Source organism: Ranitomeya variabilis, chromosome 1, assembly GCF_051348905.1.
Source record: "Ranitomeya variabilis isolate aRanVar5 chromosome 1, aRanVar5.hap1, whole genome shotgun sequence".
Lineage (NCBI taxonomy): Eukaryota > Metazoa > Chordata > Amphibia > Anura > Dendrobatidae > Ranitomeya > Ranitomeya variabilis.
This window is the reverse complement of record NC_135232.1, coordinates 815754374-815778228: the sequence shown is the minus strand read 5'-3', so window position 1 is coordinate 815778228 and position 23855 is coordinate 815754374. Positions and strand designations below refer to the sequence as shown.

General features: G+C 44.8%; 1 protein-coding gene across 1 annotated transcript in view; it reads right to left on the bottom strand.

Annotated features, from left to right (window-relative positions):
* The window catches only part of BMP3 (bone morphogenetic protein 3), a 186869-nt gene extending 167915 nt beyond the window's left edge, over positions 1 to 18954 (bottom strand). Inside the window, exon 1 of the mRNA XM_077274580.1 lies at positions 18490 to 18954. Within this exon, the coding sequence (XP_077130695.1) occupies positions 18490 to 18742 (253 nt within the window). The 5' untranslated portion in view covers positions 18743 to 18954. The remainder of the gene's footprint in view (positions 1 to 18489) is intronic.
* Between the last annotated feature and the right edge of the window lie 4901 nt (positions 18955 to 23855).

Below are 23855 nucleotides of genomic sequence, written 5' to 3'. Positions count from 1 at the left end.
GATCCATATCAATGTGTAAAAGAAAGAATTAAAATAAAAAAATAGGGATATACTCACCCTCTGACGCGCCCTGGACTTTACCGCCGTAACCGGGAGCCGTTGTACCTAAGAATGTGCGCTTGAAGGGCCTTAGATGACGTCACGGCGCTTTGATTGGTCCATAGCGGTCGCGTGACCGCTACGCGACCAATCACAAAGCCGTGACGTCACCTAAGGTCTTTCAAGCGCTTGAAATACCTTAGAAGACGTCCGCAGCTTCTGATTGGTCGCGTAGCGGTCGCGTGACCGCTACGCGACCAATCACAAAGCCGTGACGTCACCTAAGATCTTTCAAGCGCTTGAAAGACCTTAGGTGACGTCACTGCTTTGTGATTGGTCGCGTAGCGGTCACGCGACCGCTACGGACCAATCAGAGCGCCGTGACGTCATCTAAGGCCCTTCAAGCGCGCATTCTTAGGTACAACGGCTCCCGGTTACGGCGGTAAAGTCCAGGGGCCGCCGGAGAGGTGAGTATATCCCTATTTTTTATTTTAATTCTTTCTTTTACACAGTGATATTAATCCCGATACCGATTCCCGATACCACAAAAGTATCGGATCTCGGTATCAGAATTCCGATACCGCAAGTATCGGCCGATACCCGATACTTGCGGTATCGGAATGCTCAACACTAGCGAGGAGCCATAGCACTTTTCCAGAGCTTTTGTACTACCAGCAACGTAGAATCCCCCTATATTTCCATTAACAAATGATGGACCTGAGTGAGGACTTGCTTTATTTGTGGACTGATTTGAAGCTTTTATAGGAAACATTGTACATAACATCTGGAATCACATTTATCCTGAGCTTTACGCTGAGCACTTACATTGGGGTTTGTATCTAAATTGCCAAGTGAGATGAGACCCCAAGGGATCCATTCACTATAATGTGGCAGCAGAGTTACTCTGGACTCCGTCTGGCCTCTGTTCAGCGGTGTAATTCTTTTCAGAGGTGCACAAAACTGTGGTTGACTGAACTTTTATGCAAACCTAAAAAGACGGGCACGCCAGATCATAGGCAGGCACACGGCCCATACTGTGACTCCATCTGCTTCATTATAGGGAATCTTCCACCTGGGTTTCCGTCTGAATTTCAGAGATTTACATAGAAACCCCAGCGTACAGCGCAGGATAAATATGCGCTGAGCCTTAGGCTGCCACCACACTAGCAGTAATTGGTCAGTATTTTACATCAGTATTTGTAAGCCAAAACCAGAAGTGGGTGATAAGTGCAGAAGTGGTGCATATATTTCTGTTATTCTTTTCCTCTATTTGTTCCACTCCTGGTTTTGGCTTACAAATACTGATGTAAAATACTGACCAAATACTGCTTGTGTGATGGCAGCCTTACTGCGATCTTTGGGAGGCAGAATGAAAACAACAGCAGATGAAGAATTGGTTTTATTTATTTTTTACGCCATTCCTCATGCTATAAGCGATTAGTCGACTTTATACTTCAAGTCGATGCGATTACAGTGATACCAGATTTATATTTTTTTTATGTTTGGCTGCTGTCGTACACTAAGAGATGCTTTTAAAAAAAAAATAAAAAATAGTGTTTGCATGTCTATATTTTGAGAGCTATAATTTTTTGCGGGACGAATTGTCGTTTTTATTGGTTCCATTTTCGGACACATTACAATTTTTTTCATCACTTTCTATTCCGATTTTTGGGAGGCAGAATGCACAAAAAACAGTAATTCAGGAATTATTGTTTTGTATTTTTTTATGCCACTGCGAATGTAGTAAAACTGAAAAGGCACCTTTATTCTTCGGGTCAGTATGATTACAGCAATGCCTCATTTATATTATTTTATGTTTTAGGTGCTTTTACACACTAAAAACAATTCTATTGAAAAAATAATTATTTTTGCATTGCTTTATTCGGAGAGCTATAACTTTATTTTCCTCCGACGGAGCTGGAGGAAGGAGGGGGAGGGAAAAAAGCGACAAGTGGAAAACGTACAGGAGGATGCAGGGTATGAACAATACGGATATGAGCACATTGGATTAGATGCTAAATGCTACAAAAATTATTTAAAAATCCAAGTGATAACATATTATAAGATCTATAGCTAGAGTGTATGTGTGCCTATCCAATATTAATAAATAAGCAATAAATAATGTAATTGGTAAAAAGGCAAAATAATAAAGTGCATGAAGTGGGGAACCTCAGGCCCCAGGGCCAATTACGGCCCTCGATGACCTTTTATCGGGCCCCTGAGCAGATTCTCAGGGACCGCATTCTTGGGCGGGGAGCTGTATTTTGATTATAACCAGCTCATTAATTTCTTCTTGCTGTTAGCACACACATGCAGTGTTCAGCAGACCCTATATATGCAGCCTGCACCTGTATAAATCCTTTGGTTGTGTATCATATTTTTAGGTTGTATAGTTGCAGTTGATACACAACATTTGTGCTACACATATTAACTGTAGAGAATTAGAGCAGAGTCTCAGATTCAAGGAGGAGGTGTGTCAGCTTGAGCTTCCAGCATGAGCTGACAGGCCACCGTCCCTGGGTGACCCTGTAGTCATCTTGGGGCCCGGGGTCACCATGAAGACCATCAACACAACGCGATTGCCTCGTGTTTTGCTGTTGGGAGCACGGAGGGAGCTCCCTCCCTCTGCGATGCCCCGCCATGTCGCTGTCACTATTGACAGCGGCATCACAGGGGTTAAACGCCGACGATCAGTGATAGCATCGATGGTGGGAGTTGCTGCAGGGTGTCAGGTCCCACAGAGCTGACAACCGCACTCGATAGCGGTGGCGCTCAACATGAGCCTGCGCAATCTCAGCGCCATAGCTATAAGACAGTTAGCGGGAACTCAGTTCCCGTGGTGCTGTATATATACAGCACATGTTGGGAAGATGACAGCCGCTGTTGATGAGATTCTACGTAGACAGGACTGGGAGGAAGTAGGAGCTCTGCTTCTAGATCCTGCCTTCTCCTCCCATCTACATAGAATCTCATCAGCAGCGGCTGTCATCTCCTATCTCAGTAATGTAAAAATCTGTCTTCAATGAATACAGATTTTACCCATGAATTGAGAATGAATGAACAGTTCAGGAGGAAAAAGAAGAAGATTTGTCTGATAAAATATAATACAGAGTTGCATATTTTCATGTGTACTACTGATTTATTATATAAAAATGTAACAATTGTCACTCTTTAATCATTTATCATGTTAAGATAAATCCTTGAAATACAGACATCTTGATTGCAGCATTGACGCTAGCCTTCATTGGGGCTATTTGTCTCCTGTGGAAGTCTTTGAAGGATGAGCAATTGGGCAGTGCATGAACAGAGCCCTGCAAAACTAATTATACATATAAGATAAAAGCCACCATTGCTTCAAAAGTTTTACACTATTTGCGATGGACGTCAGTGGACATCTATCTGTCAAAAATGTGATTTGCCATGGTGAAGCATTTCGGACATTTAAGGCAGAAACTAGAAGTATATGACAGGGTTGTTGGCCAATTTGTGGAACATTGTGCTGTGACAATTTATTGGCGTGCTAGTGACGCGATCGTTTGTAGTTAGTCAGATGTTGCCTTCAATTCAGGACCCAGAATTTTAGCAGCTCTCCTTCTAATGCCTGATTACGGTAATTAGAAAACAGCATACAAGAGCATTTTTTATGGCAACTGACTTATTTGCACATAACAATATTTTAGACACCTGTACAGTATGTAGTGCCATTGCCTAATAAAAGTGATACTTTATTGTCTAAATTTGAGCATTTGAGATTTTTTTACTTTTTTAAATGGGGAATTATTGTATGGATCATACTGTACAACACATCAATATACTCACCACCTTAGGAAAACAGAGGAAACTATTTCCCAAGTACCACTTCAAAGAGGTAGCTACTACCCTATAAAACAAAGTCCTACTCTTTATTGACCTGGAACAAAAATTAAACTAGAAACAGTCTACTGTACTGTGGAATAATTTACTATATATTTTGATAGACTGGAAATTTCTGAACACAGAGATACCAAATATCTGTATTTTTAAATGGTTTTATTTTCAATGGGGCAAAAGAGGGGTGATTTCAACTTGTTTTATTATTTTTGTGATATTTTTTACACTTTTTTTTTTACTTTTTACTGACTTTAATAGTCCCCTTAAGAGACTTGAAGCTGCGATCATCCGATTGATTGCCTGTGCTACACAATGCTATGTCTAGCAGAAAATCGATCTCCTAAGAATGCTGGCCACAAGTTGGTGTTCATTTGAGATTCACAATGACAGGCACGAAGTTCTTCTGCAGACATGACAACCCATTGGCGCCCAGCGATCATGTGACAGGGGTGCCGATGGGCATGTTTTATGACGTGCTTCTGGCCGGCAAGTGTTAAATGCCGTTGCCAGTGATTGACAGAGACTGTTAGAGACACTTGATGGCTGATAAAAACAGCCATCAAGTGCAGATAAAGATGATGGCTCAGCGCCGAAGCCCGCATCAAAACAGGGACACAAACTTTGACGTACCTATATGTCAAAGGTCGTGAAGTGGTTAAAGACCCAAGTTGACAATGGGGGTATATTTCACTCTACAATAGAGCTAATTTGCACACTTTCTAACATTGAGCATTGCCTGTCAGACTCCATACTACTTCCCCTAATATCTCCTCTGTAGACAATCAGTTTTCAATGAACAGGGAGGGAGCAAGGGTCCCGTCAAATCAGCTCTTATCATTAGAAGATACAAATATTGCAAGTTGACCACTGAAATCAGTAGGCATTGATTGCTTTCAATAGACAGCCATGCTTTTCCACTGCCAGTAGCTTAGAGCATATACAAAAAATTCTGCCCAGCACTTGTACACAGAAAGTTAGATAAAACTGCCCACAATGAGAGCCACATAGAAGGTCGCTCTTCCCTCCTGTCATACTGTGCTTCTTTATAGGGCAATGATTGCCTGAACAATGATTTGTGTGAACATTCATTATTGATCAAACCTCATGTAAATATGCCTGGAATTAAACAACAAATTAATAAATGAGCTGTTTAAATATATGGACTGGCACACTGATCTCCCCGAGACTGTGCCTCCAGAGATTATTTTATATGAAAGGGGGCGTTACCAGTGTGAGACATGTAATGACTGACAGTCTGCTCTCTTGATCTACAGGTCTCAAGACCTACGTACCCTTGTAGATGGCTTAAAAGGGTTGATTCTACTGACAGAATACTTTTAAATGGCCCAAAAGTTCTTGTTTTCGTAACCACATTCGCTGGAATAAAAAAGATATGTGTTTCTTACAAAACTGTAGTGTGCTACAGGAGGGGGAATGAATGACTGATACGACTCATTATCATAATATTTACATGAGAATCAAAGTAATCAAGTGGAGGTTGGCTTCCTTTAGAGGTGACTGCTGTCCATATTAAAAAAAACCTTTTCACTACAATATAACAAGCAGCACATTGTTGGACTACAGGGGATGTGCTACCGACAAACAGTAAGCGTGTGTTTCCCTGTTTGTTATTTTATTGGTGCGCAAATTTACATGGTGGAAAAGATTGGAAATAAATGTCAGCCATCAAACCATATAAAAGGTCCTCTTTTTGAAGGAACAATACATTTATCTTTGAGAAGAGTGACATCTATTTATTGTCCAGACCACACAGCATTTTTCCATCATTTCATGAAATACTTCAACATTATTCGTCCACGGAAATAAAGAAGCGTGTCTTAAGAGTATGGACCTTATTTATTTATTTGTTACTCATCATAAGGTTTTCATAGGTTTGGTCAGCTTAACTTGATCTGTCTCTCCCTTTTGAGTTCCTACAGAAGACAGTATTTACACAAGAAAATCCCATGGCAGACAATATGATCAGTGATAAAAAAAAAATTCCCCATTAAATGTCACCTGCTTAACCCAGCAGGAAGTACGGTGGCTTCTAAACAATCACTAAAATTGACAAATCTCCGGGCCCAGATGGGATACACCCCTAAGTACTGCAGGAATTAAGTACAGTCATTGATAGACCATTATTTTTAATCTTTAAAGACTCCATAATAACAGGGTCTGTACCACAGGACTGGCGTACATCAAATGTGGTGCCAATAATCAAAAAGGGGACAAAAACGGAACTTGGAAAATATAGGCCAGTGGACGTAGTGTATATTGATTTTTCAAAAGTTTTGATACGGTGCCACACAAAAGGTTGATACATAAAATGAGAACAATGGGAATACAATAGGCGAAAATATGTGTAAGTGGGTTAAGAGCTGGCTCAGGGACAGGAAACAAAGGGTGGTAATTAATGGAGCATACTCGGACTGGGTCACAGTTAGCAGTTGGGTACCACAGGGGTCAGTATTGGGCCCTCTTCTTTTTAACATATTAATGACCTTGTAGGGGGCATACAGAGTAGAATTTCAATATTTGCAGATGACACTAAACTCTGCAGGGTAATCTATACAATTTTATATTACAAGAGGATTTATGTAAACTAGAAGCTTGGACTGATAAATGGCAAATGAGCTTTAATGGGGAAAAATGTAAGGTCATACACTTGGGTAGAGCAAATAAGATGTATAATTATGAGCTTAATTGTAAAACACTGGGCAAAACCGTCAATGAAAAAGACCTGGGAGTACGGGTGGACGACAAACTCACATTTAGTGGCCAGTGTCAGGCAGCTGCTACAAAGGCAAATAAAATAATGGGATGCATTAAAAGAGGCACAGATGCTCATGAGGAGAACATAATTTTATCTCTATACAAGTCACTAGTTCGACCACACTTAGAACACAGTTCTGCACAGTTCTGGTCTCCGGTGTATAAGAAAGACATAGCTGAACTAGAGCGGGTACAGAGAAGAGCGACCAAGGTTATTAGAGCACTGGGGGGTCTGCAATACCAAGATAGGTTATTACACTTGGGGTTATTTAGTTTGGAAAAACGAAGGCTAAGGGGTGATATTATTTTAACCCCTTCATGACCCAGCCTATTTTGGCCTTAATGACCTTGCCGTTTTTTGCAATTCTGACCAGTGTCCCTTTATGAGGTAATAACTCAGGAACGCTTCAACGGATCCTAGCGATTCTGAGATTGTTTTTTCGTGACATATTGGGCTTCATGATAGTGGTAAATTTAGGTCGATAATTTCTGAGTTTATTTGTGAAAAAAACGGAAATTTGGCGAAAAATTTGAAAATTTCGCAATTTTCACATTTTTAATTTTTATTCTGTTAAACCAGAGAGGTATGTGACACAAAACAGTTAATAAATAACATTTCTCACATGTCTACTTTACATCAGCACAATTTTGGAAACAAATTTTTTTTTTGCTAGGAAGTTATAAGGGTTAAAATTTGACCAGTGATTTCTCATTTTTACAACAAAATTTACAAAACCATTTTTTTTAGGGACCACCTCACATTTGAAGTCAGTTTGAGGGTTCTATATGGCTGAAAATACCCCAAAGTGACACCATTCTAAAAACTGCACCCCTGAAGGTGCTCAAAACCACATTCAAGAAGTTTATTAACCCTTCAGGTGTTTCACAGCAGCAGAAGCAACATGGAAGGAAAAAATGAACATTTAACTTTTTAGTCACAAAAATGATATTTTAGCAACAATTTTTTTATTTTCCCAAGGGTAAAAGGAAAAACTGGACCATGAACGATGTTGTCCAATTTGTCCTGAGTACGCTGATACCTCATATGTGGGGGTAAACCACTGTTTGGGCATACGGCAGGGCTTGGAAGGAAAGGAGCGCCATTTGACTTTTTGAATGAAAAATTGGCTCCAATCTTTAGCGGACACCATGTCGCGTTTGGAGAGCCCCCGTGTGCCTAAACATTGGAGCTCCCCCACAAGTGACCCCATTTTGGAAACTAGACCCCCCAAGGAACTTATCTAGAAGCATAGTGAGCACTTTAAACCCCCAGGTGCTTCACAAATTGATCCGTAAAAATGAAACAGTACTTTTTTTTCACAAAAAAATTATTTTAGCCTCAATTTTTTCATTTTCACATGGGCAACAGGATAAAATGGATCCTAAAATTTGTTGGACAATTTCTCCTGAGTACACTGATACCTCACATGTGGGGGTAAACCACTGTTTGGGCACATGGTAAGGCTCGGAAGGGAAGGAGCGCCATTTGACTTTTTGAATGAAAAATGATCTCCATCGCTAGCAGAGACCATGTCACGTTTGGAGAGCCCCCGTGTGCCTAAACATTGGAGCGCTCCCACAAGTGACCCCATTTTGGAAAGTAGACCCCCCAAGGAACTTATCTAGAAGCATAGTGAGCACTTTAAACTCTCAGGTGCTTCACAAATTGATCCGTAAAAACGAAAAAGTACTTTTTTTTCACACAAAATTTCTTTTAGCCTCAATTTTTTCATTTTCACATGGGCAACAGGATAAAATGGATCCTAAAATTTGTTGGGCAATTTCTGCTGAGTATGTTGATACCTCATATGTGGGGGTAAACCACTGTTTGGGTGCACGGCAAGGCTCGGAAGGGGAGGCGTGCCATTTGACTTTTTGAATGGAAAATTAGCTCCAATCGTTAGCGAACACCATGTCGCGTTTGGAGAGCCCCATGTGTGCCTAAACATTGGAGCTCCCCTACACGTGACCCCATTTTGGAAACTAGACCCCCCAAGGAACTTATCTAGATGCATAGTGAGCACTTATAACCCCCAGATGCTTGACAGAAGTTTATAACGCAGAGCCGTGAAAATAAAAAATAATTTTTCTTTCCTCAAAAATGATTTTTAGCCCAGGATTTTTTAATTTTCCAAGGGTAATAGGAGAAATTGGACCCCAAATGTTGTTGTCCAGTTTGTCCTGAGTACGATGATACCCCATATGTGGGGGTAAACCACTGTTTGGGCACACGGCAGGGCTCGGAAGGGAAGGCACGCCATTTGGCTTTTTGAATGGAAAATTAGCTCCAATCATTAGCGGACACCATGTCACGTTTGGAGAGCCCCTGTGTGCCTAAACATTGGAGCTCCCTAACAAGTGACCCCATTTTGGAAACTAGACCTCCCAAGGAACTAATCTAGATGTGTGGTGAGCACTTTGAACCCCCAAGTGCTTCGCAGAAGTTTATAACGCAGAGCCGTGAAAATAATAAATGTGTTTCCTTTCCTCAAAAATATTTTTTTAGCCCAGAATTTTTTATTTTTGCAAGGGTAACAGGAGAAATTGGACCCCAAAAGTTGTTGTCCAGTTTCTCCTGAGTACGCTGATACCCCATATGTGGGGGTAAACCACTGTTTGGGCACATGCCGGGGCTCGGAAGGGAAGTAGTGACGTTTTGGAATGCAGACTTTGATGGAATGCTCTGCGGGCGTCACGTTGCATTTGCAGAGCCCCTGATGTGCCTAAACAGTAGGAACTCCCCACAAGTGACTCCATTTTGGAAACTAGACCCCCCAAGGAACTTATCTAGATGTGTGGTGAGCACTTTGAACCCCCAAGTGCTTCACAGAAGTTTATAACGCAGAGCCGTGAAAATAATAAATGTGTTTCCTTTCCTCAAAAATATTTTTTTAGCCCAGAATTTTTTATTTTTGCAAGGGTAACAGGAGAAATTGGACCCCAAAAGTTGTTGTCCAGTTTCTCCTGAGTACGCTGATACCCCATATGTGGGGGTAAACCACTGTTTGGGCACACGTCGGGGTTCGGAAGGGAAGTAGTGACGTTTTGGAATGCAGACTTTGATGGAATGGTCTGCTGGCGTCACGTTGCATTTGCAGAGCCCCTGATGTGCCTAAACAGTAGAAACACCCCACAAGTGACCCCATTTTGGAAACTAGACCCCCCAAGGAACTTATCTAGATGTGTGATGAGCACGTTCAACCCCCAAGTGCTTCACAGAAGTTTACAACGCAGAGCCGTGAAAATAAAAAATCATTCTTCTTTCCTCAAAAATTATGTCTTAGCAAGTAATTTTTTATTTTTGCAAGGGTAACAGGAGAAATTGGACCCCAACAGTTGTTGCCCAGTTTGTCTTGAGTACGCTGGTACCCCAAATGTGGGGGTAAACCACTGTTTGGGCACACGTCGGGGCTTGGAAGGGAGGGAGCACCATTTGACTTTTTGAATGCAAGATTGGCTGGAATCAATGGTGGCGCCATGTTGCGTTTGGAGACCCCTGATGTGCCTAAACAGTGGAAACCCCTCATTTCTAACTTCAACACTAACCCCAACACACCCCTAACCCTAATCCCAACTGTAGCCATAACCCTAATCCCAACCCTAACCCCAACACACCCCTAACCACAACCCTAACCCCAACACACCCGTAACCCTAATTCCAACCCTAGCCCTAATTCCAACCCTAACCCTAAGGCTATGTGCCCACGTAGCGGATTCGTGTGAGATTTTTCCGCACGACTTTTGAAAAATCTGCAAGTAAAAGGCACTGCGTTTTACCTGCGGATTTACAGCAGATTTCCAGTGTTTTTTTGTGCGGATTTCACCTGCGGATTCCTATTGAGGAACAGGTGTAAAACGCTGCGGAATCCGCACAAAGAATTGACATGCTGTGGAAAATACAACGCAGCGTTTCTGCACGGAATTTTCCGCATTATGGGCACAGCGGATTTGGTTTTCCATAGGTGTACACGGTACTGTAAACCTGATGGAAAACTGCTACGAATTCGCAGCGGCCAATCCGCTGCGGATCCGCGGCCGATCCGCTGCGGATCCGCGGCCGATCCGCTGCGGATCCGCGGCCGATCCGCTGCGGATCCGCTGCCAAATCCGCACATGCCATAACCCTAACCCTACCCGTAACCCTAACCCTAGTTCTAACCCTAACCCTAGTTCTAACCCTAACCCTAGTGGAAAAAAAAAAAATATATATTTTCTTTATTTTATTATTGTCCCTATCTATGGGGGTGATAAAGGGGGGGGTTTATTTATTATTTTTTTTATTTTGATCGCTGTGGTAGAACCTACCACAGCGATCAAAATGTACCTGTAAGGAATCTGCCGGCCGGCGGGCGTACTGAGCATGCGCCCGCCATTTTGGAAGATGGCGGCGCCCAGCGAGGAGACGGCCGGACACCGGGAGGATCGGTAAGTATGAAGGGGTGGTGGGGGGGTGGATCTGAGCACAGGGGGGGTGATCGGAGGACGGGGGGAGCGGACAGCAGGACGGGGGAGCGGGCAGGAGCACGGGGCAGCGGAGCACAGGACGGAGGGGACCGGACCACGCACCGGAGCACTGGGGGGGCGATCGGTGGGGTGGGGGGTGGTCACTTCAGGTTTTCCAGCCATGGCCGATGATATTGCAGCATCGGCCATGGCTGGATTGTAATATTTCACCTGTTTTTTAGGTGAAATATTACAAATCGCTCTGATTGGCAGTTTCACTTTCAACAGCCAATCAGAGCGATCGTAGCCACGGGGGGTGAAGCCACCCCCCCTGGGCTGAAGCACCACTCCCCCTGTCTCTGCAGATCGGGTGAAAATGGAGTTAACCCTTTCACCCGATCTGCAGGAGCGCGATCATTCCATGACGCATACGCTGCGTCATAGGTCGTTTTGGCACCGACTTTCATGACGCAGCGTATGCGTCAAAGGTCGTTAAGGGGTTAATGTATAAATATATGAGGGGACAGTACAGAGACCTTTCTGATGATCTTTTTAATCATAGACCTGAGACGGGGACAAGGGGGCATCCTCTACGTCTGGAGGAAAGAAGGTTTAAGCATAATAACAGACGCGGATTCTTTACTGTAAGAGCAGTGAGACTATGGAACTCTCTGCCGTATGATGTTGTAATGAGTGATTCCCTACTAACATTTAAGAGGGGACTGGATGCGTTTCTTGAAAAGTATAATGTTACAGGTTATATATACTAGATTCCTTGATAGGGCGTTGATCCAGGGAACTAGTCTGATTGCCGTCTGTGGAGTCGGGAAGATATTTTTTTCACCAATGTGGAGCTTACTGTTTGCCACATGGTTTTTTTTGCCTTCCTCTGGATCAACATGTTAGGGCATGTTAGGTTAGGCTATGGGTTGAACTAGATGGACTTAAAGTCTTTCTTCAACCTTAATAACTATGTTACTATGTTACAGTGAAAATGTAATGTCCGATAAAATGATTTCTATTGCTCACACTTAGACTGAAATTGTTTGTGTGCCATTTTAATTGTTGTACTTTTTCGAAATGTTCTGTGAAAGTGGGTGGAGTGTACAGGAGTGTTCCCCAATTTGAGTCCTCAAGAGCCATCCAACAGGTCATGTTTTCAGGATTTCCTTAGCATTGCCCAGGTGATCATGGCATAACCAGCACAGGTAAGAATTTCATCACTTGTACAATGCTAAGGAAATCCTGAAAACATGACTTGTTGGTGGCTCTGGAGGATCACAAAGCTAAAGGCTTTGAGATTCTATGAACATTTGATGAAAAACTGCAAAAAGTTGATGTAAAAGGTGCAGTATTTGAGGAATAGGAAATGACTGTAGATCAATTAAGGCCTTAGTCAAAATTCAGTTTGAGTTTTATAAGTGATTTTCAAAGTGTCATCAGATTTTCATCAGAGTTTGCTCAGAGGTTCATCAGTTTTTCTTTGATGGGAAAAATCCGGTTTCTCCATCTCCTCAAATCTATCAGACTGTTAAAAATGGACAGTACACGGATGGCATCTGAGTGCTATCCAGTATTTTCAAAGATCCAGAAAATTGCCTTTGCAGATTTTGACCAGACACTCAGATCAGTATCGTATGCATTTCTGTGATCTTGTAGGGTCCGAGGAAAAACATTGAATATCCCCATAAACTATCACAGGTACAAGAGCTATCCATGGAAAAAAAAAAAAAAACGTCTGAATGAGGCCTAAGAAAACAATGTGATTTTTTTATTAGTAATCAATTTGCCAAACAACTGCATTTAGTAGATTTTATAAGTATTGTTTCCTTAGACCCTGGCATTCAGTGTCGGATTGGGGTACCAAGGGCCCACCAGTAACATTGACTTTGGGGGGCCCACTTTTCACCTGCATACAAATATTACACTACCCTTGCTATAAATTTACTTCTATCTCTATTTATTAATACACTGGGTAGTTTGGTTAATGAATGATGAGATGCTTACAGAATGAATCTAGTGAATTATGCCAAGTACTGCCCATACAGTGAGGTTGGGGGCCCAGATCTGCACAGGGGCCCTCCGGGGGTATCCCCTGTTACCCTGTGGGCCAGTCCAAGCCTGCTGCCATTTATAAAACCCTGATTTGGAGGATCACAAAACCTTAGATAATTCCCACAAGAGCACAATTAGAAGAAATAAAGCAAAACGCTCTGTACAACCCAACACTGAAGATCTGCTGAAAGATAGTATTCTCTGTGTATGAAGAAAAGATTTACAGAAAACACACATTTTCAATGACTACATGGACAGAAATTGAGCAAACTACATAGTATGCCATTTCTGCAGCGATGAAGCACAACTCTCCCTTCCTTCCTTCCTTTAGGCTACAAAACTTAATACCCAACGAGCATAAACTTAATTTCTTTAAGTCTTGATTACGCATCAATTCTGAGTGCCAAATTTCCAAGTTAATGACCGCATAGGCTGAGGTGTATATGTTATAATTAATTTACATTGCATGGACTGGATATCGTGCCTGCTGGTCTAACACTTTTCTCACTGCCAAAACATCTGACGGAGATTGCAAGTATCCCAGATGTCTGGCTTCTAATTAAGAAAGGCATCTTTAGAAAGTCCTAAGAACATCCAAGAGGATGTGGAGATAATCCACCGTTAAACTACAGATTACATGGAGGTAATAAAGCGCAATTAACAAAGTGAATTATTCTGCACTGGATCACTGTGTACAATGGGAGGATGGGGAGCCAAAGTATGTCCCAGTGGTGTTTTTACCCAGGTGTTGCCCTTTCCAGCTCTCTGCTGTTTACTCTGGCAGAGAATGGATTAATGTAATTAACTCCACACTCTCTTCCCTGCCAAAGGTGTGATCAAAACACAACACAGCATCGCTTCATCGCAATCTGCACTTTTACGCAGACGCTGCAGATTTTTCCGCTGTGAAAAGATAAATGGATGTCTGAAATGTGAGCGAACTTTTTATATAAGCTGGGATTTCTGCTGCTGTCTGGAGAGGGCACTTAGAACACCGCTGGGTATGCACCTGCTCAGCAGCACTTTACAAGCCCCGCATTGCTGACTTCAGATTTGTTCAACATGCCTCCTGGTCTTGTTCCCCATAAGTGTTCCCTGCTGCGTAAACAGAGACCAAACGAAAAACGTAACTACAAAGTGCTCACGCACGTTAACCTGTTCCTCGCTGGATGCAGAGTACGCGTCACCTCCTTCCATATGAAAAGCCGGCCTTGAGATGGAATAGCGCGGAATGAATAGCAATCCATTGACATTGAGCCAAATATGCTGTCAAGACGCTTCATCTCCAGTTATCATAAGAAACACATGCTGGCTAGCATTCCACTTATTCTGTGAATGTCAGCAGAGGAAGGCAAATAAACACCGCTGTGACAGTGCAACAACATACACTACCATGGCAGGTTTAGAGCTATGTAACCCGGTGCCCACATGTCCACACACTGGCGGATACAGAAAGTAGTGGGCCCCTGTGAAAGAACATTAGAAGGGCTCTTTGCTGCCCAATATATTATTATAATGCACAGTTCCAGCTGCCTTTGAGTTGAAAGTTGTCCCCTTACCTCCTGGGCCCCTGATTGTACCAATGATATGTCCGCCTCTGTGTCCAACCCCTGGGTTTCTAAAAACACTTAGCTCCTGGTGGATGGAGAATAGCACCCTGGGTGCACCAGCTTCCTCAGGCTCTTGCAGCAATTAAACTTTTGATCCATTTTTCTATTTATTGTGTTTAGTCACTGCTGATTGACGTGAAGTGAAATCCTTGTATTTTCAGTGACCCTGACACCGAGTCGCCCATGAAGATCATAGTCGGCTAATTCTGAAAAGCTGTCTTCTGTGTTTGCAAGCTGATATAGCACCCCTATAGTGCGTTCATTAAAAATCACAAGTTAAAATTAAAATATCCATTATTAAATATTATCATGAGCTTACTAAGTATTATTAAATATTATCATGAACTTACTAAGTATTATTAAAAAAAATATTTAGAATTGAGAGTCCTCAGTGGTTGATACCTTTTAAGTATTATTAAATATTATTATGTGTCGACTAAATATTATCAGTTTGCTACATTGTAATAGAGACCTAATGTGTTTAATCTTGCTTTGATTGGTAAATTCTCCTGGATTTGTTGTCTAGAGCGTCAGGGGAGAGATCATGTCTCTTCTCTATTGTCAGCAGGATGTTTTTTGACAGCTAGTGTCTTCATCATCGATAAATAATTACTTACTTCTCTGTGTTTATATATCACCGGTGCTGTACAGATACTGGCATCACTTCAGTTCCCATTTCCAGTGAGGATGACAATCTAATTTCCCTGTATCTGACACACATGTACACTTTGGAGCACATTGGTAAGTGTCGGTGCAAACCATGGTAACAGGAAGAACTCCACACAAATGCAAGCGGCACCTACACTCGCCATTCTAATGGATGAGAAACCGCTATGAAAACCTGGCACATCTCAGCAGAGGTCTGCAAGTTAGGGCTGGTTCAGACCAGTAAAAATCGGACAGTACACTGACCAACGTGAATCTATAGGCTGGTCAGATGGACTACTTGTCCATGTGAAAAAGAATCACAGCAGCCACTATTCTCACCTATGCAAGTCTATGGGTGCACAAAAAATAAATCGGATCCCACATGAATAATATGTATTGCATTATTAATAACCTTGGAAACTATTGGATCATGCACATTATAAAATATTGATGCACAAATATGGATGGCTCAAAGATGTATATTCGGATGGCACATGGATGACAATACAGAAGAAAATTGTCAAGGTTTTTGGGTTGAAAATCAGTTGCTTTTTCATACGCACGTCTGACTCTGATCTAAAGGTGTAATAATGTCCCATACATGTATTAGAATATGGCATAGCTGTGATCAGCTCCATCACACTATGGAATCATCTCTAAATGTCACCGAACACACATTTCCCCAGAATCAATCATTCCCATTGATTCCTGAAGATGTTTTCCTTCCCAGGAGAGCCCATATATCATGAAGTCTCCTTAGTCTTGCTTAGCTCTATGAGATAGGTTTATTCTGACTGATACATGACAGAACGACAGGAATCCCCCTGTATGTCCTAGAGGAGTTCTTACTCTTTCCCCTGTGGATTTCTCACTTTTACTATGGTACCAGGTGACTGTCCTGATTGCCCCATACCCACAGACGGATATCAGCCTGGCATCCCTGCTTGTAACAATAACAGCTGCCTTCTGGGGAAGCAAGGATCCTGGCTGTGGGAACCACTGTCTTATGTGTTCCTTGGTGGGACAATTAATCTGACATCACATATCTGACGATAAGAATCTACAATCACAGTATAATCCATCATCATCGATGTGATCGATTACCATTCCATCGTCAGTAACCAGTGACCAACAGTGACCTGATTCCAATTGTAATATCAGACATAAAGCGATTCTAGTATTCCAGCATTACACATGACAGCAGCCGATCAGCAAGAGGGAGCAGCCGGTCAGCTGTAGGGAGCCGCCGGTCAGCTGTAGGGAGCAGACGGTCAGCAGGAGAAAGCAGCTGGTCAGCTGTAGGGAGCAGACGGTCAGCAGGAGAAAGCAGCTGGTTAGCTGTAGGGAGCACACGGTCAGCAGGAGAAAGCAGCTGGTCAGCTGTAGGGAGCAGACGGTCAGCAGGAGAAAGCAGCTGGTCAGCTGTAGGGAGCAGACGGTCAGCAGGAGAAAGCAGCTGGTCAGCTGTAGGGAGCAGACGGTCAGCTGTAGGGAGCAGCTGGTCAGCTGTAGGGAGCAGACGGTCAGCTGTAGGGAGCAGCCGGTCAGCAGGAGAAAGCAGCTGGTCAGATGTAGGGAGCAGACGGTCAGCTGTAGGGAGCAGCCGGTCAGCAGGAGGGAGCAGAAGGTCAGCAGGAGGAAGCAGCTGTAGGGAGGGAGCAGACGGTCAGCAGGAGAAAGCAGCTAGTCAGCTGTAGGGAGCAGACGGTCAGCTGTAGGGAGCAGACGGTCAGCAGGAGAAAGCAGACGGTCAGCTGTAGGGAGCAGCCGGTCAGCTGTAGGGAGCAGACGGTCAGCAAGAGGAAGCAGACGGTCAGCAAGAGGAAGCAGACGGTCAGTAGGAGGAAGCAGCCGGTCAGCTGTAGGGAGCAGCCAGTCAGCAGGAGGAAGCAGCCGGTCAGCAGGAGGAAGCAGTTGGTCAGCTGTAGGGAGCAGCTGGTCAGCTGTAGGGAGCAGCCTGTCAGTTGTAGGGAGCAGCCTGTCAGCTGTAGGGAGCAGCCGGTCAGCAGGAGGAAGCAGCCGGTCAGCCGTAGGGAGCAGCCAGTCAGCAGGAGGAAGCAGCCGGTCAGCAGGAGGAAGCAGCCGGTCAGCAGGAGGAAGCAGCCGGTCAGCAGGAGGAAGCAGCTGGTCAGCTGTAGGGAGCAGCCTGTCAGTTGTAGGGAGCAGCCGGTCAGCTGGAGGGAGCAGCCGGTCAGCTGGAGGGAGCAGCCGGTCAGCTGGAGGGAGCAGCCGGTCAGTTGTAGGGAGCAGCCTGTCAGCTGTAGGGAGCAGCATGTCAGCTGTAGGGAGCAGCCTGTCAGTTGTAGGGAGCAGCCGGTCAGCTGGAGGGAGCAGCCGGTCAGTTGTAGGGAGCAGCCTGTCAGCTGTAGGGAGCAGCATGTCAGCTGTAGGGAGCAGCCTGTCAGTTGTAGGGAGCAGCCGGTCAGCTGGAGGGAGCAGCCTGTCAGCTGGAGGGAGCAGCCGGTCAGCTGGAGGGAGCAGCCGGTCAGCTGGAGGGAGCAGACGGTCAGCAGGAGGAAGCAGCCGGTCAGCAGGAGGAAGCAGCCGGTCAGCAGGAGGAAGCAGCTGGTCAGCTGTAGGGAGCAGCCTGTCAGTTGTAGGGAGCAGCCGGTCAGCTGGAGGGAGCAGCCGGTCAGCTGGAGGGAGCAGCCGGTCAGCTGGAGGGAGCAGCCGGTCAGTTGTAGGGAGCAGCCTGTCAGCTGTAGGGAGCAGCATGTCAGCTGTAGGGAGCAGCCTGTCAGTTGTAGGGAGCAGCCGGTCAGCTGGAGGGAGCAGCCGGTCAGTTGTAGGGAGCAGCCTGTCAGCTGTAGGGAGCAGCATGTCAGCTGTAGGGAGCAGCCTGTCAGTTGTAGGGAGCAGCCGGTCAGCTGGAGGGAGCAGCCTGTCAGCTGGAGGGAGCAGCCGGTCAGCTGGAGGGAGCAGCCGGTCAGCTGGAGGGAGCAGCCTGTCAGCTGTAGGGAGCAGCCTGTCAGTTGTAGGGAGCAGCCGGTCAGCTGGAGGGAGCAGCATACACGGCGCATCATGTGGGCACAGAGCACAGACTACTCACCGGGCAGGGCTCGGAAGCTCCTCACCGTATTCCCGTTGTGGAGGGGCAGCTGGTGCCTGGCCGCGTCTGTGCCCCACACTCCATCGCCTCGGTACCTATCATAGAGTCTGAGCATGTGCTCGGATACCGTGTCCCCCACTGGCAGCACGGCTTCTTCGTGCCTGTGCTGTGCCCCGGTGTCAGCGCTCTTCATGTCAGCCAGACACAGGCACCCCAGCCACAGCAAGAGCCAGAGAGGACGTCCCGCGGCCATGTCACAAGGCAGGTGCTTAATATATGACTACACCATATGACTTTATTGTTTTACAATCCACGGAAATCGCATGGAGCGGCAGACGTGAGAGGTGTAGTCGCGGCGACGATGTCGGTGATGTGCAAAGAAGCCGGCGGTGGTAAGCGCTCCCGTTCTCCACAGTTAGGACTGCTGTGAGGAGCTGCGCTGCCGGAGTTTTGTGTGTGAGCTCAGGGCTGATCCTAGCACACAGCCAATGGCGGGACTCCTGCTCTGACCAACCTGCGGTGTGTGCGAGCCAGCACAGTGTGTACTCCGCTCCTGTCACTGCTGGCGCTCTGTTACCTCAGCGTGTGTCCTGTCAGCTAGATGCAGAAGAGCATGATGTGCACAGCTGTGAGGGAATGGCGGGATGGCATATGTGCACTATTGTGAGGGAATGGCCGTAGTGGTATATGTGCACTGTTGTGAGGAAATGCACTGTTGTGAGGGAATGGCAGGGTGGCATATGTGCACTGTTGTGAAGGAATGGCCGGGGTGCCATATGTGCACTGTTGTGAGGGAATGGCCGTGGTGGTATATGTGCACTGTTGTCAAGGAATGGCCGTGGTGGTATATGTGCACTGTTGTGAAGGAATGGCCGGGGTGGTATATGTGCACTGTTGTGAGGGAATGGCCGTGGTGGTATATGTGCACTGTTGTGAGGGAATGGTCGGGGTGGCATATGTGCACTGTTGTGAAGGAATGGTCGGGGTGGTATACAGGTCCTTCTCAAAAAATTAGCATATAGTGTTAAATTTCATTATTTACCATAATGTAATGATTACAATTAAACTTTCATATATTATAGATTCATTATCCACCAACTGAAATTTGTCAGGTCTTTTATTGTTTTAATACTGATGATTTTGGCATACAACTCCTGATAACCCAAAAAACCTGTCTCAATAAATTAGCATATTTCACCCGTCCAATCAAATAAAAGTGTTTTTTAATAACAAACAAAAAAACCATCAAATAATAATGTTCAGTTATGCACTCAATACTTGGTCGGGAATCCTTTGGCAGAAATGACTGCTTCAATGCGGCGTGGCATGGAGGCAATCAGCCTGTGACACTGCTGAGATGTTATGGAGGCCCAGGATGCTTCAATAGCGGCCTTAGGCCGGCGTCACACTCGGCGTAAGATAATACGGTCCGTATTTTACGGCCGTAATACGGCCGAAATACGGTGAAATGTTCCCAAAATAGTGATCCGTAGGCAGGGTGTGTCAGCGTATTTTGCGCATGGCATCCTCCGTATGTAATCCGTATGGCATCCGTACTGCGAGATTTTCGCGCAGGCTTGCAAAACCGACATCTAATGGATTTATGTGCTCAAATGTTCATTAAAACATATATACAGTATATATATATATATGTCATTGAGACACATATATATATATTCTGTATTTAGATTTCATTCAGCGCGATATCTGTGAACAGCCGGTAATTCAATTGCCGGCTTTTCATTTCTCCTGCACAAACCCGACAGGATATGAGACATGGTTTACATACAGTAAACCATCTCATATCCCCTTTTTTTTTGCATATTCCACACTACTAATGTTAGTAGTGTGTATGTGCAAAATTTCAGCGCTGTAGCTGCTAAAATAAAGGGTTAAATGGCGGAAAAAATTGGCGTGGGCTCCCGCGCAATTTTCTCCGCCAGAGCGGTAAAGCCAGTGACTGAGGGCAGATATTAATAGCCAGGAGAGGGTCCATGGTTATTGGCCCCCCCCGTGGCTAAAAACATCTGCCCCCAGCCACCCCAGAAAAGGCACATCTGGAAGATGTGCCTATTCTGGCACTTGGCCACTCTCTTCCCACTCCCTGTAGCGGTGGGATATGGGGTAATGAAGGGTTAATGCCACCTTGCTATTGTAAGGTGACATTAAGCCAGATTAATAATGGAGAGGCGTCAATTATGACACCTATCCATTATTAATCCAATTGTTGGAAAGGGATAAAAAACACACACACACATGATTAAAAAGGATTTTAATGAAATAAACACAGCGGTTGTTGTAATAATTTATTGCTCTCTCAAATCCATTTGCAGTCCCTCGCTTGGCAACATAATAAACGCACAAGATACATACCTTCTGATGTACTGTCAGGTCCAACGATGTAATCCATCTGAAGGGGTTAACTAATATTACAAGCAGGAGCCCTGCTATAATGCAGCTGTGCTCCGTGCTTGTAATTCCCCTGCGAATGAATGAAATGTAGGTCATTGACCTACATTTCATTCATTCGCGGTGATGCGCCCCCTGGTGGATGTCCTCATATGACCTGGAGCGTGGGAAAAAGTTCCCAGGCTGCAGTTCATGAGAACATCCACCAGAGGGCGCCTCACCGCGAATGAATGAAATGTAGGTCAATGACCTACATTTCATTCATTCGCAGGGGAATTACAAGCACGGAGCACAGCTGCATTATAGCAGGGCTCCTGCTTGTAATATTAGTTAACCCCTTCAGATGGATTACATCGTTGGACCTGACAGTACATCAGAAGGTATGTATCTTGTGCGTTTATTATGTTGCCAAGCGAGGGACTGCAAATGGATTTGAGAGAACAATAAATTATTACAACAACCGCTGTGTTTATTTCATTAAAATACTTTTCAATCATGTGTGTGTGTGTTTTTTATCCCTTTCCAACAATTGGATTAATAATGGATAGGTGTCATAATTGACGCCTCTCCATTATTAATCTGGCTTAATGTCACCTTCCAATAGCAAGGTGGCATTAACCCTTCATTACCCCATATCCCACCGCTACAGGGAGTGGGAAGAGAGTGGCCAAGTGCCAGAATAGGCACATCTTCCAGATGTGCCTTTTCTGGGGTGGCTGGGGGCAGATGTTTGTAGCCACGGGGGGGCCAATAACCATGGACCCTCTCCTGGCTATTAATATCTGCCCTCAGTCACTGGCTTTACCGCTCTGGCGGAGAAAATTGCGCGGGAGCCCACGCCAATTTTTTCCGCCATTTAACCCTTTAGTTTAGCAGCTACAGCGCTGAAATTTTGCACATACACACTACTAACATTAGTAGTGTGGAATATGCAAAAAAAAGGGGGATATGAGATGGTTTACTGTATGTAAACCATGTCTCATATCCTGTCGGGTTTGTGCAGGAGAAATGAAAAGCCGGCAATTGAATTACCGACTTTTCACTAACAGCGCTGCGTATTTCTCGCAAGTCACACTGCTGGTCCGTGTGGAATCCGTATTTTTCTCGCCCCCATAGACTTTCATTGGCGATTTTTTTGCGCAGTACGCTGACAAACGCAGCATGCTGCGATTTTGTACGGCCGTAGAAAGCCGTATAATACTGAACCGTAATATACGGCTAATAGGAGCAGCCCCATTGAGAATAATTGTGCCGTATGTTATGCGAGTTTTACGGACGTAGTTTCTGCGCTCTTACGTCCGTAAAACTCGCCAGTGTGACGCCGGCCTTAAGCTCATCCAGAGTGTTGGGTCTTGCGTCTCTCAACTTTCTCTTCACAATATCCCACAGATTCTCTATGGGGTTCAGGTCAGGAGAGTTGGCAGGCCAATTGAGCACAGTAATACCATGGTCAGTAAACCATTTACCAGTGGTTTTGGCACTGTGAGCAGGTGCCAGGTCGTGCTGAAAAATGAAATCTTCATCTCCATAAAGCATTTCAGCCGATGGAAGCATGAAGTGCTCCAAAATCTCCTGATAGCTAGCTGCATTGACCCTGCCCTTGATGAAACACAGTGGACCAACACCAGCAGCTGACATGGCACCCCACACCATCACTGACTGTGGGTACTTGACACTGGACTTCAGGCATTTTGGCATTTCCTTCTCCCCAGTCTTCCTCCAGACTCTGGCACCTTGATTTCCGAATGACATGCAAAATTTGCTTTCATCAGAAAAAAGTACTTGGGACCACTTAGCAACAGTCCAGTGCTGCTTCTCTGTAGCCCAGGTCAGGCGCTTCTGCCGCTGTTTATGGTTCAAAAGTGGCATTACCTGGGGAATGCGGCACCTGTAGCCCATTTCCTCCACACCAGACTCAGTCCACTGCTTCCTCAGGTTCCCCAAGGTCTGGAATCGGTCCTTCTCCACAATCTTCCTCAGGGTCCGGTCACCTTTTCTCGTTGTACAGCGTTTTCTGCCACATTGTTTCCTTCCAACAGACTTACCATTGAGGTGCCTTGATACAGCACTCTGGGAACAGCCTATTTGTTGAGAAATTTCTTTCTGGGTCTTACCCTCTTGCTTGAGGGTGTCAATGATGGCCTTCTTGACATCTGTCAGGTCGCTAGTCTTACCCATGATGGGGGTTTTGAGTAATGAACCAGGCAGGGAGTTTTTAAAAGCCTCAGGTATCTTTTGCATGTGTTTAGAGTTAATTAGTTGATTCAGAAGATTAGGGTAATAGGTCGTTTAGAGAACCTTTTCTTGATATGCTAATTTATTGAGACAGGTTTTTTGTGTTATCAGGAGTTGTATGCCAAAATCATCAGTATTAAAACAATAAAAGACCTGACAAATTTCAGTTGGTGGATAATGAATCTATAATATATGAAAGTTTAATTGTAATCATTACATTATGGTAAATAATGAAATTTAACACTATATGCTAATTTTTTGAGAAGGACCTGTATGTGCACTGTTGTGAGGGAATGGCCGTGGTGGTATATGTGCATTATTGTAAGGGAATGGCCGTGGTGGTATATGTTTACTGTTGTGAAGGAATGGTCGGGGTGGCATATGTGCACTGTTGTGATGGAATGGTCGGGGTGGCATATGTGCACTGTTGTGAGGGAATGGCCGGGGTGGCATATGTGCACTGTTGTGAGGGAATGGCCGTGGTGGTATATGTGCACTGTTGTGAGGGAATGCTCGGGGTGGTATATGTGCACTGTTGTGAGGGAATGGCCGGGGTGGTATATGTACACTGTTGTGAGGGAATGGCCGTAGTGGTATATGTACACTGTTGTGAGGGAATGGTCGGGCTGGCATATGTGCACTGTTGTGAGGGAATGGCAGGGTGGCATATGTGCACTGTTGTGAGGGAATGGCCGGATGGCATATGTGCACTATTGTGATGG